General features: G+C 41.0%; 1 protein-coding gene across 1 annotated transcript in view; it reads left to right on the top strand.

Annotated features, from left to right (window-relative positions):
• rcn1 (reticulocalbin 1, EF-hand calcium binding domain) overlaps positions 1–18,009 on the top strand; it is a 35,597-nt gene extending 17,588 nt beyond the window's left edge. Inside the window, exons 4-7 of the mRNA XM_080189986.1 lie at positions 599–777; positions 3,725–3,785; positions 9,427–9,626; positions 14,180–18,009. Coding sequence (XP_080046112.1) covers positions 599–777; positions 3,725–3,785; positions 9,427–9,626; positions 14,180–14,287 — 548 coding nt within the window. The 3' untranslated portion in view covers positions 14,288–18,009. The remainder of the gene's footprint in view (positions 1–598; positions 778–3,724; positions 3,786–9,426; positions 9,627–14,179) is intronic.
• Positions 18,010–18,904: the final 895 nt, after the last annotated feature.

Below are 18,904 nucleotides of genomic sequence, written 5' to 3'. Positions count from 1 at the left end.
TCATAGATTTGATACTCTCTCTCCAAATTTGGAAGCCACAGCCCTTCATTTTCAGTAACCAAAGAGGTATAATTAGAAATTAGTTTTGTTTTTATGTGGGCATAGCTGTCACCACAGTTTCCTATCTGGTCAGAGCCTTTTGATTTGGCCGCACCCATTGAGTTGACGGGTAACTAAAAGATAAATAAAAACTTCATGCTGGTCAATTTCAACAAAAGATGACTTCTGCTTTTCAAAAATTTTTAACCATTTAAGCACGTGAGATGCACCGCCAACCATGGCAATGTGTCACATGATGCATCCTGGAACCTGATCACTTCCATCCTGGGAAAAGTATTACTTTTTGAGTAAAATAATGATAGACTTCATTAAGGGACTGCTGCAGTATGATTCTAATGTATAGGTGATTCTGAATCTACTTTGTTTAACTCTGAGTCCTAATGTAACTGTGGCAAAATATTGGAATTGTCAATGGGTTTGTAACTTTAAATGCCATTGGAAGACTATGGCTGTGAAGATTGTGGGATAGGTCAAATGCAGTAGGTCAGGATTGCAACAACTCATTCACTTAGAACTTGGCATTTTGTGGACCTTCTAGAGAACCCGGAAGAGTTTCAGGATGCAGCAGATCAGCTCAGCTTTAAGAAGATGCTTCCTCGTGATGAGCGGAGATTCCATGCTGCAGATCTAGATGGAGACATGGTGGCCACCAGGGAGGAGTTCACAGCCTTTCTTCATCCAGAGGAGTTTGAGCACATGAAGGAAATTGTTGTTTATGTAAGTAGGAAATTTCCATTTTGCTTCTGGATCTGAGAATAGAATCAGACAGGCTTGCAGCACTCAAGGAGGCCATTCAACCCATTGTGACTTTGACAGAATCCCTTTTTCAACAAATATGACCTCTGAAGACCATCTCCAGATCTCAGGGCAGCACGATGGCACAGTGGTTAGCACTACTGTCTCACAGCACCAGGGACCTGGGTTCGATTGCTGGCTTGGGTCACCGTCTGTGTGGAATTTGCATGTTCTTGCCGTGTCTGTGTGGGTTTCCTGTGGCTGCTCTGGTTTCCTCCCACAGTCCAAAATTGTGCGGGTTAGATGGATTGGCCATACTAAATTTCCCCTTAGTGTCAGGGGGGCTAGCTAGGGTAAATGCATGGGATTGTCGGGATAGAGTCTGGGTGGGAACGTGGTCGGTGCAGACTTGATGGGCCGAATGGCTTCCTTCTGCACTGTAGGATTCTACGATTTCAAATCCTTATTTTTTAAGAATGATGCTAAAAATGACACTAAGATTAAATTGATTTTCACAGTGACTTCATTGCTGTATTAATGTAAGCCTACTTGTGACACTAATAAATAAACTTTACTCTTAAAAAATTGCTACAATTCGGTTTTTGACCCTGCCTCATCTTTGAGATGCCAACAATGTGCCATAACTTCTTACAGAGAAGTTGTTTCATTTTGGTCCTCTCTCCCCATTGGAGAAGGACACAGTGGAACCGTTTTAATTGGGCTAGTTAGGATGGTGCTAGGTTGCCCCAGTGTTACTTGACAAGAGGCCAGTACCACAAGTATCCTTCTAAGGGTATCGCTCAGATAAGAAACAAACATGCGGGTCCAAAATACTAAAATATGCTTAAAATAAAGCATAAAGTCCAAACCAAACCTAAATTGTGATGGCATTGAGTCTGCTTATGCATTGGGTACCTTGTGTTGGCTAGTGGTAGCCATTACTTGCCTCCCATTATTTCCACATAAACTTATCTTTTAAGTCAAAGATAGGATGATATTTAAGTTAGATGCAGACGGGAGGGTATAATCTCAAAGTAAGTGCTCACACAGTTAAGACAGAAATGAGGAGGTTTCTCTTCTGAGGGTAGTGAATCTATGTAATTGTGTTACCGCAGAGAGCTGCAGAGGTTGGGTCATTAAGAATGTTCAAGACTGAGAGGGATTTTGAATCAGTAAGGGAGTCAAGTGTTATAAGGATAAAGCAAGAAAGTGGAGTTGAGGATTGGCATATCTGATCAGTCATGATCTCACTGGCTGGCAGAGCTCGACGGACTGAATGGCCTACTTCTGCTCCTATGTCTTATGGTCTTATTCCCATGCTAATACCCTAGAGTAAATGTCCACACATGACCCATTGCATCGGATGTTGACCACCAGATGGAACCTTTAATTTGGTTATATGATAAACTTTGAGTTTTGCCCAGAATTTATTTGATAACAACATTTAAACCATTCCTTCTCTGCTTTATATCACCCACATGATCCCAGTTATTCAATAGGAAGGCTTTTCATACTGTAGAGGTTAATGGATCTTTCAACATTTACTACAATTCATGTAATATTTAAAGCCAGTGAGTTGATTAATCTGGACAAATTAGGCTGTTAGGAGCATTAAGGCGAATCCAGGAGTCTAATAATGCTCCTTTATTGCTGAGGACATTCTTGCTATATAATAATGGCACCTCCTTGTATTGCAGTTCCCCAAATGGTAAACAAAAGACCGTTTTTTAAATTATAACCAGTGATCCTTAGGCCTAAAAGATAACCACAAGTGTTGCAGAGTTGACTTATGTAGAGAAAGTATACTTGTAGTTGAGTTGAATAATTTGCACTGTTACATACACAAATGAGTTAAGCTTCATACCACAGCTAAACACTCATTCTTATTTGGACACATTGCAAACCATTGATTTTCAAGTGCATTTTAAGTGCATGTATATGAATGTGCAGAAGAACCTTTGTGCATTTGGCTCAAGCAATATGTATTTTTTGGCTGTGAAAGTGAAAGCACAAAGTCAAGTGTGGGGTGAAAGGTGGCGTAAGATTCAGCAGACATGGGAGATGGGAGGGAAAATATACTGTTCGTGTGGTTGAGTAATAGACTTCTGGGAACAGTCAGTCCTATAGAGAGAGGATTGTCTGGTATATGGAGCTGGAAAAGAAAGACTTGGGGATAAAGTTCCTGGTCCTGCCCACTGCAGGAATTGTTAGTTCTGAACTGGTTCAGCATTAACACTTTTAGGAACAACGAGCATGAAAAGCTAAGTGTGAGCCGAGATTCTAAGGAGTGTTAAATTAGGGGACATAAAAGAGTGCCAATAAATAAGAAATGCAGTTCTCCAGTGGGTGCTGGGAATTCGTGTCATACAAGGAGTCATGACCCTGTGGATACCTTGAAGCGTGCGCTATCTGTAAGGCAGTAGCAGAGCACTAGGGTAGGGTTGCCAATGTCTTGCAATGCCTTTCGGCTGCTAATGTTGAAATGTTTGCCCGCTGTTGTGTTGGATAAGAAGGGCTGTAACCCAAGGGCGATTCCAAAGGGACGGTGAAGGTCAGTGTGTTTTTTCTGTCTGGCGTTACAACTGTCTAAGCACTGCGGCAGAGCCGGGATCTTTGTTCAGTGTCCTGGACAGTGTTTCTGTCAGCAGCACCTGAAAACAGATGACCCGGTCATTGTCACGTTGCTATTTGTGGAATCTTTGTGTACAAATGGGCTGCTGTGTTTTCCACATTACAATGTGATTACACTTCATTGACCAGAAACAACAACAGCCTGCATTTGTATAGCAGCTTTAATGTGGCAGAAGTTCTCTTAATATTTCAGAGGAAGGTTATCAAATAAAATTTGACACCAAGCTACACAAGGTGATGTGAAAACAGCAGATCTAAAGCTTGGGTAACTCTACTTACAAAGTGTTCTTATTACTAGGAAACACTTGAAGACATCGATAAGAATGAAGATGGATTTGTTGATGAGGATGAGTACATCGGTAAGGAATAATGCCTTTTGAATCACGTACTTTGCCCCATTTATTATTTTCTGATAGTGTGTTAGAATCATTGGCAAAGCTTTCCAGGATTGTTTTTTTAGCTCCTTGTGTGGGTGTCAGGTCCCCCTGGTGTAGCAGCAGTGCCCTCTGCAGTAATGAGGAGATGACAGACTCGAGATTTAAAAGCTTCAAACTCTCTCTGCTTCTGCCTTTTCTTCAAGCTCTGTAGTGGAATCTGAGGGAAGGAAAGTTCAGCAGCCGACAATAGGCAACACAAACTGGGGAGAGGGAGGGGAGGAGGGAGGGGATGGCGGTGAGCGGGAGGTTTTTTTTAAACACAGTGACTCACGATCTGGAAAACCTCACATGAAAGTTTGACGGAAGCAGATTCCGCAGCAGTTTTCAGAAGGAAATTGAATGTATATCACCAAAAGGAAAGCCATGTCAGGGCCATGAGGAAGGAGAAGGGAAGCGGGATTTGGGTCTTCCAAAATGCTAGCATAGGCAAGATGGGCCAAACAACACTCTTCTCTGCTGCAGCATTCTGTGTATATTCCAGCATCATTATGAAGACATCATCCTTAGACAACTGCTGAATAAGTAAAATGTACATTTTGCTTTCATGACTGAATGCAAACTGACTTATTTACTAACTTCATGAAATACAAGTAATAATCACATATTTGAATCTGAATTTCTCTGCACTCTATATGACTGTAACACTGCATTCTGCACTCTCTCCTTTCCTTCTTTATGAACGGCATTCTTTGTCTGTATAACATGCAAGAAACAATACTTTTCGCTGTATACTAATACATGTGACAATAAATCAAAGAATGAAAACATTTCTCAGTAAAACTGAGAAATTTTTAATGTTTAGAAGCCTGTTCTTGTGGATTGTTTATTCAGTGTGAATCCAAAAGCTCTCGTGAATACAAATACCTTCAGACACAAATATAGAAACATTGTGCATTAATAAGCAACTTATTAAGGACTTGATTTGCCAAAATTGACTACCAGTGTGGTCTGTGCATTTAAAGAATGAATTGATTTATTATTGTCACGTGTATTGGGATACAGTGAAAAGTATTGTTTCTTGCATGCTCTATAGATAAACATACCATTCACACAGCACATAGGGGAGAAGGAGAGGAGAGGTTGCTGAATATAATATTGCAATTACAGATGGGGTGAAGAGAAAGATCAGCTTGATATTGATAGGACCATTCAAAAGTCTGATGGCATCAGGGAAGAAGTTATTCTTGAGTCGATTGGTATGTGTTTTCAGACTTTTGTATCTTTTGATACTTACATAAGTAATACTTATTTACAAAGTAATACTTTGGAACTAACACTGGTACTTATGTAGTGTCTTTCATGATTTCAGTGCCACACATTTTGAGGTATAGTTACTATTGTCATGCATAAATGTGGCAGCCAATTTGCACTCAGCAAGGTCTCACAAACAAGAAAGTGACAATGACCAGATAATCTAAAATGGATAATCTGATTTAACAATGTTGATAGAGGGATTAATGCGTTTTAATAATACATGCATGTAAATAAATTTTTAAAAATCAATTCATTTGACCTTTGGATCTATTGATGAGTTTTCCAATGGAGCTATTGATGGTTCGCGATCACAGTGCCATGTTTCTCTTTGAGCAGACTCGAGCATTAGCAGAACATTGGACTTTGACCAGTACAGTGTCATTGAGATCGTTAGGACCAAATCTAACTGGAATGGGGCATCTCATAGCATTCGACATTAGTTAAACTTTTTAACATATCCTTCAGCTTGGTGACATGCTGGCACAGTGGTTAGCACTGCTGCCTCACAGCATCATGGACCCAGGTTCAATTCCTAGCTTGAGTCACTGTCTGTGTGGAGTTTGCGTGTTCTCCCCATGTCTGTGTGGATTTCCTCTGGGTGCTTTAGTTTCCTCCCACAGTCTGAAAGACGCGCTGATTAGGTGCATCAGCCATGCTAAATTCTCCCTCAGCACCCTACAACAAATTGTCCCTAAATTAGTCCTTCCCACAATCTTCCACAATAGGCGTAGACTAAGGTCATAGATATAGGAGGGCACTCACAATGTTAAAATGGCGACGCGGGCTTGTTGGGCCGAAGGGCCTATTTCCCGTGCTGTGTTGTTCTTTGTTCTTTGTACCCAAACAGGCACTGGAGTGTGGCGACTCAGGAATTTTCACAGTAACTTAATTGTATTGTTAATGTAAGCCTGGTTGTGACACTAATAAATAAACTTTAAACTTTAAAACTTTCAGCTCAAATATAATTTTTTCAGATTTTTTAAAATTCCATCCAAAACACCAATCCTAATTCCAATTAAATCCAACCCCTGGTCCCCATGAGAGAGACAAACAAGATCCAAGCCGACAGGATGAGATTTTGCACCCCATCTTGGGCTTGGGCTGACACTTCATCTTCACAGAAAGGCGAAGATGGCTTTGAAAAATTGCATCAGGCAATGCCTGTGTTAAATCTCATCGGCTCCCCTGACTATTGACTCTACTCCAGCCAATCTTTCTGGCAAATCAAATAAACTGAATCAAATAAACTGAGGGACAAAGTAAAAGGGGCAGTTCCTTAAAGGGGGAGACTGCCTGAAACAAAGGAAACTTAAAACATCAAATCAAAACAAGTCCAGAAAGAGAAATAGAAACAAAGAAGATTGGATTGAGAGTGTGTGTGGGTTTAAAAAATATCAATTTAAAGTGAGCAAGTGAGTCTTTACAGCTCTTGACAACAATTTGCTACATACAGGAATAAGAGTTATCTGTTCATATTGTTCTCTTTATGGGCTAGAGAGCTTGATTTCCTGTCATTGACAATTATCATGTTGTTTATAGAGTACTTACATTGTTAAGGATGAATTTTGTATTTTGTGATGAATTTAATTAATGTTCAAATCCAGCCTCTGGAATGGCCTAGCATTCAATAAATGCTGGACCAGCCAGTGATGCCCACATATCAGAAATGTTTTTTTTAATTTAATTTTTTTTTAAAGATCTTGAGGTCCTGTGCTACAGTGGGTAGTGTGCCTCTGAGCCAGAAGCTCTGAGTTCAAATTTCACCCCAGGACTTGATGGCAATGATGTGTTCGTAACGTGGCCAACGAGTTGAGTATCAACCTGCAAAATCCTTCCAACACGCCAATGGCAGGCGGTAAGAGCGGGCAACTCTCCTGGTCAACCAAGCTTGATGTGGAGTGGTGCTGCTCAAGATATAAGCCTCTGGTGCCAGGCTAGCGGCCTGTTCAATGAAACCCCTCACTAAGGGAACAGTCTGCCTTGCGTACCACTAGGTGTGGGAAAAGAAAAAGAAATTGAACAGCAAGTTCTGCGATTCCAAATTCCCAGCATATCCCTTGATCCCCTGAACTCGCTGGGTGATTTGCTCATTAACAATGGCTTGCACTGTTTCTACGCTATTATTTTTACAGAAAAATTTGGCCCATTCCTTTGGTGAGATTTGAACCCCGAATTCCCTGGAGGGCCCCTGCTGGCAGTGTTGACCAGATATGTTGGTAGTCTAACTGGATTGTCTGTGTGAGCTGGGCAGCAGTGACTGTAACTCTAAGAAAGCAAGAATAAAATGGATTTCACATTGTTTAGCAATTTCCCTATTAATTATCTATAAGAACTTCTCAATAGGCAAAGGTATCTAAAAGTAACTATTTTATTAATTGCATGGCTTTGTGCATGATTTAAATAGTCTGATAAAATAGACCAAGATCTCAAATCATTTATATGTACAAAAAAAAGCAGAATTTCAACAACCTGCATTTATATAGCACCTCTAACATAGCAAACCATCCTAAGACAGTTCACAGAAGTGTTATCAAACAAAATTGTGCGCTTGATCAATAAGGAAATGTCAGATGACAAAGAGCTTTGTTAAAGGGGTAGGTTTAAAGGAGTGTCTTAAAGGAGGAAGGGGAGGTTTAGGAAGAGAATTCCAGATGTTAGGGCCTTGGCAGCTGAAGGCACGGATGCCATTGATGGAGCAATGAAAATTGGGGCAGTGTGAAAGGCCAAAATTGGAGGAGCACAGAGATCTAGAATTTTTAAATTGAAGCATTGCCACTTCAGGACTCGATGAAAGTTAGTGAGCCCAGGGACAATATGTGAACAGGACTCAATGCGAGTTAGAATAGACAGTGATTTCACATTAATTAATTTCACAGTAATTAAATTCCATTCAGAGCCATTAGCTACCTGTAATTGCTCAGTAGTTGTCACCAGGTGCTGATATGTGAACAGTGGTGGTTTGCTTTCTTTGTATGAGTACACAGTCTGTCTTCACATCCCATACATACTGAACACATTAAACACGTGCAGCAAAATTAACTAATCTAATGGTCTACATCAGCTTAAAATGATTTTTACATTTTAGAAATGCTTGATTTTAATTAATGGAACAAATTAGGGAGAAAAAATCTCTCCTGAGGCATTTTCCCTTCTCCCCAAGGTATACAAGAATCTTGGGTAGATTTGTGCTATCTGTATCTGAACAATAAACCACTGATTTCAGCACAGTCCTGGTTGCATGCACACACAAGCACCTCTAATTTTAGCTTCTTGAAAATCCCTGATTTTAATCGCTCCAGTTTTGTGAGGTGTGCCTTCAGCTGCCTGGATTTTAAACTCTGAAATTCCCTACCTATACATCTTTGCCTCTTTACGATGTGGAGATGCCGGTGTTGGACTGGGGTGGGCACAGTAAAAGGTCTCTCAACACTAAGTTAAAGGTTTTTTTTTGGAATCACAAGCTTTCGGAGTGCTGCTCCTTTGTCAGGTGAGTGGAATAACTCAAGAAGCTAAAATTAGGGGTGCTTGCGTGTGTGCACGCAACCAGGACTGCAGTGAAATCAGTCGTTTATTGTTCAGATACATATAGCACAAATCTACCCAAGATCCTTGTAAACCTTGGGAAGGAGGAAAAATGTCTCAGGAGAGATTTGGTCTTTAACCTGATGTTGTGAGACCTCTTACTGTGCCTACCCAAGTCCAACGCCGACATCTCCACTTCATTATCATCAATACCACACAGCACTGGTTTACATTTATACAGCATCTTTAACATTGTGAAGCATCCAAAGATACTTCACAGGGATATTATCAAACAAACCTTACATGGAGCTACAGAAGGAAATAACAGTTAACCAAAGAGGCAGTTTCTGAAAAGCGTCTTGAAAGAGAGAGTGCTAAAGAGGTGGAGATACTTAAGGAGAGAATTCCAGAATTTAGGGACCAGGCACCAGGAGGCAAGGCCATTAATGATGAAGTGATTAAAATTGGGTTTGTGCAGTGGGCCAGAATTGAAGGACCGCAGAGATCTTGGGAGGGTTGTAGATGTCGAAGATTGTAGCAATAGAGAAAGGGCAAGGCCAGTAGGAGTGGGGAGGGGGATTGTTGAATACGAGGATTATGAAGTTGAGGTGTTGCTGGATCATGAACTAGTGTCGGTCAGCAAGGGCAGGGGTGATGAGTAAATGGGATTTGGTGTGCGTTAGGATATCGCACACAGCAAAGATCTCTCCTGCTTCCACTTTCACTGGGGTTAGTGGAGTAAGGATTCATGGGTTCACTTGGACTAATTTTCCTGCTCTTCTTCCAGCTGATATGTATGAACGGGAAGAAGGAATCACCGAGCCTGAATGGGTCAAGACCGAGCGGGAGCAGTTCACTGATTTCCGCGACATAAACAAGGACGGAAAGATGGACAAGTCTGAAATCAAACATTGGATCCTCCCGGAGGATTATGACCATGCACAGGCTGAAGCCAGACATCTCGTCTACGAGTCTGACAAGAATAAGGTGGGTAAGAATACATGAATATTTCCTGTAAGACTAGAGATTCTGGACACAGCCAAAGAATTTTAGAATGCGGTAGGAGGTCATTACATCCATGCCAGATCTTTGAAGGAGCTGTCTAATTTAATCCCACAGGTAGGCTTATGTTCCATAGTCTTCAAAATTAATCCTCCTTCATGTGGTTGTACTTTGAAAATTTCCATCTTCAAGCTTCAACTTTTAGGTATCCAAATCACCAACAACCTGTCCTGGTACCCCCCTCCATGCCGACACTATAGTTAAGAAAGCCCACAGATACCTCTACTTTCTCAGAAGATTGAGGAAATGTGGCATGTTAGCTACAACCCTCACCAACTTTTACGGATGCACCATAGAAAGCATTCTTTCTAGTTGTATCAAAACTTGGTATGGCTCCTGCTGTACCCGAGACCGCAAGAAACTACAAGAGGTCGTGAATGTGGCTGAATCCACCATGCAAACCAATCTCCATCCATTGACTCTGTCTACACTTCCCATTGCCTCAGCAAAGCAGCCAGCATAATTAAGGAACCCACACACCCTGGATGTTCTCTCTTCCAGCTTCTTCCATCAGGAAAAACATACAAAAGTCTGAGGTCACATACCAACTGACTCAAGAATAGCTTCTTCCCTGCTGCTGTCAGACTTTTGAATGGACCTACCTTGCATTAAGTTGATCTTTCCCTACATCCTAGCTATGAATGTAACACTACATTCTGCACTCTCTCGTTTCCTTCTCTATGAACGGTTTGCTTTGTCTGTATAGCGTGTAAGATACAATACTTTTCACTATACTACTATACGTGACAATAATAAATCAAATCAAATTGAAGTTCTGGATCTTAGCAACCCTCCATGAGCAAAATATTCTCCTCATTTTCCCTCTAGCTATTTTGAGGTATTTTAATCCATGATCTCTGCTTACCAGACCATTTGTGGAGAAAGTAGTTTTCTCCCTATTTTCTCCATCAAAGCTCTACACCATTTTGAACAGCTCTACCAAACCTCCCTTTTACCGTATCTGGTTTAAGCAAATCAAACCCAGCTTCTCCAGTTATTTTACCTCACTAAAGTTGTACATTCCTGTGTCATTCTGTTAAGCCTCCTCTGACCCCTTTACAAGACCTTGACTGATTTACTAAAGTCCATTGCTCAGGATTGCACACAGCACTTCAGTGGTTAGTACAAATTTAGCATGACTTCCTCCTTTTGCATTCAATGTGCAACGGATGGAATTTATGTTTTCATGTCATTCCATAATAAAAGTTTTTTTTTACTTGTGAGGTTAGTGTGATTTCTTACCCTCTGAGCGGTTTGGCCCCATTTTAAAAAGTTTCGGCAGCAAGCTTTTGTGAATTTAAAAATAAAGAAGATTATTTATTGTCATACTCTTTTCAGAGGCTTTCATGCAATTTCTCACACGCAAGAATAGATGCAAAGAAAAGCCAGGGCGCATGCTTTAATGACGATTGTCATGCGTCATTATGAAGTGCTTCGAAAGGCTGGTCATGGCATGGATCAGTTCCAGTCTCCTGACCTATCTGGATCTACTACAGTTCACCTACTGCCACAACAGGTGCACAGCAGACGCCATTTCCCTGGCCCTGCACCCAGCACTGGAACAATTAGATGACAAGGACACCTACATCAGACTCCTGTTTATTAACTACGGCTCAGCTTTCAACACCATTATTCCCACAAAAATCATCTTCAAACTCGGTGGCCTGGGGCTCGGTTCTTCCCTCTGCAACTGGATTCTGAGCTTCCAAACCCACAGACCACAATCAGCAAGCATAAACCACAACACCACCTCAACAGTTATCCTCAACACCAGTGCCCCACAAGTCTGTGTCCTCCATGTTATGAAGTTGGTGTTAGTAAAATTGTCTCTTAAAAAGGTGGTTATTTTTCTATATTTAAGTTTTTAAAAAGTGATGCAGGAGCAAATGCAGTATACAGACTGAAACTTCATATCGAGAAGCCTGGCAGTAGTGTTGCCAAGATAACAGGTTGTTTTTGAATTTTGCCCTGTTGGGTTAAACTTAGCTAACAGCAGCTGATTAGATTTAAATTTGATGTTTTGGTAACCTGAGAACCAATCCTGTTGTGGGGATGTTGGTATGTCATCACGGATATAAGAGACAACTCTCAGCTCGAGAGAGATAGATAGCAACTGCTCTCTTTGCCACAGCTCAAAGCTTCACCTGAATAGAAAACTTGCCAAAAGAAACTAGAGATTCCAGACGGAAGAAAAGACAGAAGATTCTGGAAGATAAACCTGGTTATATTTTGAGAGTGACTAAAAAAAGTTCTATTTCTTTTTTGTTAATAAGTGGGAATTGTAATTCTCTAAACAGCATTCTATTAGAATACTGTTTTATTTGGTTTGTTAATAGTTTAGTTAACCTGTTCACTTTTAGTTAGATAAATGAAGTGTTACTCATTGACTTTACAGAGAGAGTCTCAGGTAGTTATTTTGATTCTAACATTAAAGCTTATTTATCACTCACAAGTAAGGCTTACATTAACACTGCCATGAAGTTACTGTGAAATTCTCCTAGTCACCACATCCTGGCACCTGTTCGGGTCAATGCACCTAAAATTTTCTGAAAAGCAGATCGCACTATTTCTCACATGTTTTTAACAGATTATGAAGTGAGGTACTCCTCTTTGGTTAGGTGTTAGCTCGCAGAGAGGGGATCAGTCTCCCCTTTATATCATCAGCCCCTTACTATACTTTATATACCTATGATTGTGCAGCCAAATTCCCCTCCAGCTCAATTTTCAAGTTTGCTGATGACACCACCATAGTGGGTCAGATCTCCAAACAATGACAGTTTGGAGTATGGGAAAGAGATAGAGAATCTGGTGAACTGGCGCGACAACAATAATCTCTCCCTCAGTGTTAACAAAATGAAGGAGATAGTCATCGACTTCAGGAAGCATTCTGGAGGATCCTGTCTAGATTTTGATTTGATTTATTATTGTCACGTGCATTAACATACAGTGAAAAGTATTGTTTCTTGCATGCTGTAGAGACAAAACATACCATTCATAGAGAAGGAAATGAGAGAGTGCAGAATGTAGTGTTACAGTCATAGCTAGATGTAGAGAAAGATCAACTTAGTGCAAAGTAAGTCCATTCAAAAGTCTTCACAGCAGCAGGGAAGAAGCTGTTCTTGAGTTGGTTGGTATGTGGTCTCAGACTTCTGTATCTTTTATCCCAAAGGAAGAAGGTGGAAGAGAGAATGTCCAGGGTGTAGGGGGCCCTTAATTATGCTGGTTGTTTTGCTGAGGCAATGGGGACGAAGTAGAAATGGTTGACAGCTTCAAGTTTTTAGGTGTCCAGATCACCAAAAAACCTGTCCTGGTCCCTCTATGCCGACACTATAGTTAATAAAACCCAACAACACCTCTACTTTCTCAAGAGACTAAGGAAATTTGGCATGTCAGCTACAACTCTCACCAACTTCTACAGATCACCATAGAAAGCATTCTTTCTGGTTGCGTCACAACTTTCCTGAACAGGTGCTGGAGTATGGTCATCAGGGATTTTCACAGTAACTTCATTGCAGTGTGAATGTAAGCCTACTTGTGATACTAATAAATAAACTTTAAACTTTGCTATCACTTTTGCTCTGTCCAAGACCGCAATAAACTACAAAGGGTTGTGAACGAAGCCCAGTCCATTACTCAAACCAGCCCCCATTCCATTGGCACTCCCTACATTTCCTGCTGCCTCAGAAAAGCAACCAGCATAATCAAGGACCCCACGTTCCACCTTCTTCCTTTACAAACTTCCTGGAAATAATATTGCTATTGAGTCTGTGTTGGCTCTTTGACATATCTGTCCAATTTAGTCCCACACCCCAGCTTTTCCCCCTTGTCTTGCAAGATTGTTCTCTTCAAATATCGTGGTGGCACTGTAGTTAGCACTGCTGCCTCACACAGCGCCAGATACCTGAGTTCAATTCTGGCCTTGGGTTAATGCCATGTGTGGAGTTTGTACATTCTCTCTGTGTCTATGTGGGTTTCCTCCTGATACAAAGAACAAACAACAACACAGCACAGGAAACAGGCCCTTCGGCCCAACGAGCCCGTGCCGCCATCTTAACAATGTGTTTTTCCTACACCACCCTTGACCCATGTCTATGCTTATGGTACTCCCATTGGAAACCAGATTAAGGGAACAATAATTTAGGGACAATTTGTTTCCTCCCACACTCCCAAGATGTGCAGCTTTGGTTGATTGGCCATGAAAAGTTGCTGCTTAATTTTGGTAAATACATGGGGTTATAGGGATTGGGCCTGGGTGAGATTGTTGTCGGTGCAGGCTCAATGGGCTGAATAGCCTCCTTCTGCACTGCAGGGTTTCAATGATTCTAAATATATGTAAGTTGCCTCTTGAGAATTCTTGTGTTTTTGTTTCCACCATACTTGCAGGTCATGTGTTCATAACAGTTGGTTGGATGGAGCTTGTTCCACTTTTTGTTTTGTCCCAAAATATTTGAATGTCCTGTATTTCATTCTTTTAATAGGATAAAAGATTATCAAAACAAGAAATCCTAGACAACTGGAATATGTTCGTGGGCAGCCAGGCCACCAACTATGGAGAAGACCTGACGCGAAACCACATTGAATTGTGATGCCAACACAGGAATCTCTGTCTAGCAATGTGACAATTCTCCTCCAACATATAAACCTTTAATGCATTTCTGTTGAAGACACAAGAACCAACTAACAGACTGCAAGTACTTGCCATATGTAAAGTGACCGAAAGTTATCAGTTCGGTCTCACTTTCTTAATATAGTTCATTCTTTACCTCATTAACTCACGGGGCAACTTTTGCCCAGACATTTGTTTACATCGATGATGAGGCCATGCTAATCCATGTGTTATGGACAAAGACTTTATTTTGATACATTTGTACAGTTTTAAATGTTAGGAGCATTGGGCACATTCAGTTTTTTTTTGCCTTGCACGTGGAATATAAGATGTCAGATCATTTCACCCCATTATATACTCTCTTGATGTAAATAACGAAACATTAGTAAGATCTTCCACTAGGACAGCCAAGAGTTACCTGGATGGGTTTTTAATTGTACTACAGGCAATTCCACTTTGTGAGCATGGGTTAGGAAAGATTTGATTTAACTGCTTCTAGTCTCCATTCTGTCCCAAACACATGACCTCCACCTCTTAGAAGGACAAGGATGCAGCTACTGGGGTATATACCATCACCTACAAGCTCTTCTCCAAAACATACACTATTCTGACTTGGAAACATATCGCTATTTCTTCAAGATTGCTGGGTCAAAATCCTGGGCCTCCAACCCTAACAGGAACAAGTATCTATACCACACCGACAGTGACAGTTCAAGGCTAGCCACCACCTTCTCAAAGACATTTTGGTACGAGCAATAAATACAGGTCTTTCCTGTAATGTCTGAATCTTGAGAAGCAATGATTTAAAAATTCTGCAACCTCTCTTTTCAAATGGCACTATTTTTATCATTGCATTTCACTTTTTGGTTCTGTATAGTGTATGTGTGTGAAGTAATTGAACAATTTCATTCGTTGACCTCATTTACATGAAGCCCTTGCGTGGTTTTCCAGGTGGCCACAACTTAGTGAGTTGACTTGTTCCGAATGATGCAATGCCTCATTTGCTACAGTTGCAACCTGAACGGGTGATCGGTGGACAAGATCTGAAAAGGAAGGGCAAGGAAAAATCAATGAAGGGAAAGTGATTGCCTGGGGTTTACAAGGCAGCCGCACATCAGATAAATTAGTCTCTCAAATGGCAGCGAGATTTGTTGGAATGTTTGTTAGTTATTAGGTTTGTCTGAGTCAGTCAGTAGTGGACTCGCCAACTTTAAGGGCATTCAAATGGTCAGTGGATAGACATATGGATAATATTGGAATAGTTTAGGTTAGAGGGTCATTAGATTGGTTCCACTGGTCAGCGCAGCATCGAGGGCCGAAGGGCCTGTACTGCGCTGTAATGTTCTATGTTCTATGGTCAACCTCTGTAGATTGGTTAACCAAAGTTGTTAAGTGTTGGAGCCACAACAATTTACATTTATATAGCACCTTTAACATAATGAAACACCCTAAGTTGCTGCTTAGAAATGTTACAGCAGTGGAAGTGGTGGTGGGAAGCTTATCTCAGCTTCAAATAGGAATTATGATTGTGAACAGTGTGGTTCAGCCTTCAAGAAAAGGAATGCGTCTGTGGCTTAGGTACAGAGTTTATGGTGGGTGCCTTCAATGTTTCCAAAACTCAGTTGAAGGAAATGTACAGGATCTCACCAGGTAATCTGACAAACCCAGGATGGTGCAAGTCAGGGGAGGTGGGGTGAGCTCGAGCTGGGTGTGGTAAGTGAACATGTGGAACCTGATACGTTTTTTGTGATGTTACCGAGGAGTAGCATTTAGATGAGAAATAGAAATGACATCAAAGGTGGGTCTTTGGGGACTCCAGTAGTACTGGTAGAGGAGGGGAAAGAGATTGCAGGTGACTCAATGACTGGATAACTAGGTGACGCACGGTTACATGTGCAGAAGGGATTACACCAGGTATGCATGGTGTGATTATTTATATGATGAAGCACCTGATTAGCACAGTTGCAGCTTTTGATGTTATGTCTGACTGTGTCTGCCATTCGTACAAATAATTTCATTTTATGGCACTTCGTTTCTCAAAGATAGGAGAGTCTAAAACTAGAGGGCGTGGGTTTAAGATGAGAGGGGAGAGATACAAAAGGGTCCAGAGGATGGTGAGTTTCTGGAATGAGCTGCCAGTGCAGTAGTGGAGGTGGGTATAATTTTGTCTTTTCAAAAGCATTTGGACAGTTACGTGAGTAAGATGGGTATAGAGGGATATGGGCTAAATGCAGGCAATTAGGAATAGCTTAGTGATTAAAAACGGGGCGGCATGGACAAGTTGGGCTGAAGGGCCTATTTCCAAGCTGTAAACCTCGACTGCTGTCAGACTGCTGGTCAAGTAATATAATTCCACCTCAGATTTTGTCTGTGTGTGTGTGTATGTGTGCATATGAATGTATGTAGATATATTCTGTAATGAAGAATTTACTTTTGTGTAATTTGGGGTTGTACCCAGCACAGTTCAGTGATGGGTTCTGACCTGCTGTTGTCAGGGTGTATGGCCAAGAATCCTGTGGTTCTGAGTAATGTGTGATGATCAGTAGGGTCCACGTTGTGTGAAATAAAAGTACACGTGGCTCACTCCTGGCTCTCCTTCCCCTTCCAAATCAGAAGAGAATGCTGCTTGGTTGGAGGATCACTACCAGCAGCCATCTAAATTTTACAGGACAAATGCTGGCAAAGATTAACAGCATCAACACTAACTTGTTTTATTCTCATGTTCAAGTTAGCTTGCATTTACACTGTGGCAAAAATGTTTCAAAGCGCCTCACACAAGAATGATCAAACAAAATGTGAGACGTAAAGGCAGTGGATAAAAGCTGCATCTGAGGAAAGATAGGAAGGAGATTTAGGGATGGAATGCCGGAGCTTAGGGCCCAGACAGTTGAAAGTATTGGTGAAGCATTGAAATCGTAAAGCCCAAGGGGTTAGAATTGGAGGACTGCCAAGATCTCGGAGAATTGAAGCGTTGGAGGAAGTTACGGCCATGGAATGATTTAAATCCAACAATGTGAAATTTTAAAATACAGATGTTTCAGACAAGGAGTCAGTGTAGGTGAGCGAAAACAGGATGAATGCCTCTTATTGCAAGTTAGGATACAGGCAACAGAGCTTGGGATGAACTTAAAGGCACTTAGTATGGAGCAGAACAAATGAAGAAACTTAAAGGATGTCTTGAATGGTCTTCAAACTGCCAGGGTGAATTTTGAAGAAGTGTGTTCTTCTAAAACCCCATTAAACATGTATCACCAGGGGGTGGGCAATTAGAAGTCCCACGATGGGTTTGAGGCATGGGATGCTTTTTAAGTAGTTATTGTGCAGAGACAGCACACTACATGAAAGGGAATTGCACGTTTTAAAAGGTAGAAGGGTATGGGAGAAGGGCAGGGAGATGAGATTAGAGTGGAAATTTAGTTGAAGAGCTAGCACAAGTGCAATGGCCAAATGGCCACTGTCTGCACTACCATTTCTCGAATTTTATTAATCATCGAAACGGACGTTTACAAGTCTTGTTAGATTAAGTGTCCTGAAATGCTACCCTAACATTTCAAATGTACTGTACAAATAATATTTATAGACTAGAAGAGTACAAAATGTCCTTCAATAAGTAACTTTCAAAGATGCTGTCAGCAAAACTGTTACCATTCACATGATCATTAAAATAAAACACTTTGATATAATGTTTCAGAAATTCATTGACTTTAAATAAAGCTACATCCCACTGTGCTACAAGGATGTATTTGATAGTTGAATTTTCGCTGTAAATGTACTAATTGAGGTTGTTGCTTGGTTGTCCACTGAGGTTATGTTAATCTGTTAATAGATGTTTACCAATTTTCTTACTAATTCATGAGGTATGGGCATTGCTGGCAAGGCCAGCATTTGTTACCCATCCTTCTCAAACAGTAAAGAATCACCTACAGAAACATTGAGGAAATCAACCTTTTAATACCTGGAAGCTCCTTAGCAAGCCTGGGCAATACTGTTAAAGATTAGAGAAACTGTGACTCCATTCAGTTTGTGTTGGGTTGGAAATCTAGTCACATACTGACCTGAGAGAACATCCTTCTCAACAACAAGTTTGATGGCTTTAATGATGACTGCCAACCTCTTAGATTAGCAAGAGGCAAATCTGTCCAATGTTGAGTTGGAATTGAGAATCCTTTTGTCAGAAATTCTACAATGGTAGTAAATTCATAGAATCTACAGTGTAGGAGAAGGCCATTTGACCCATCGAGCCTGCAATGACAACAATCCCACCCAGGTCCCATCCCCATAACCCCGCATATTTACATTCCTAATCCCCCTGACACTAGAGTCAAGTTATTACAGCGAATCAACCTAACCAACACATCTTTGGACTGTGGGAGGAAACTGGAGCATCTGGAGGAAACCATGCAGACAGAATGTGCAAACTCCATTGGAGAGATTATACCCTTGAAACAGGGAGAACTTCCTCCAATTGATTGGGTTGACATAAATTTGCCAGCTGAAACTGACTCTGTTACCTCCTGAGTAAAGAAGAAATTTGAAGAGTAAATTGATAGTATAGTGGACAGTGAAGAAAGTTATCTTGGATTGCAATGGGATTTTG

The sequence above is a fragment of the Carcharhinus amblyrhynchos genome, chromosome 6, assembly GCF_965287045.1.
Source record: "Carcharhinus amblyrhynchos chromosome 6, sCarAmb.v2.hapA, whole genome shotgun sequence".
In the NCBI taxonomy this organism is placed as follows: Eukaryota; Metazoa; Chordata; class Chondrichthyes; order Carcharhiniformes; family Carcharhinidae; genus Carcharhinus; species Carcharhinus amblyrhynchos.
The sequence above is the reverse complement of the archived record's forward strand: the minus strand, read 5'-3'. Positions and strand labels throughout refer to the sequence as shown.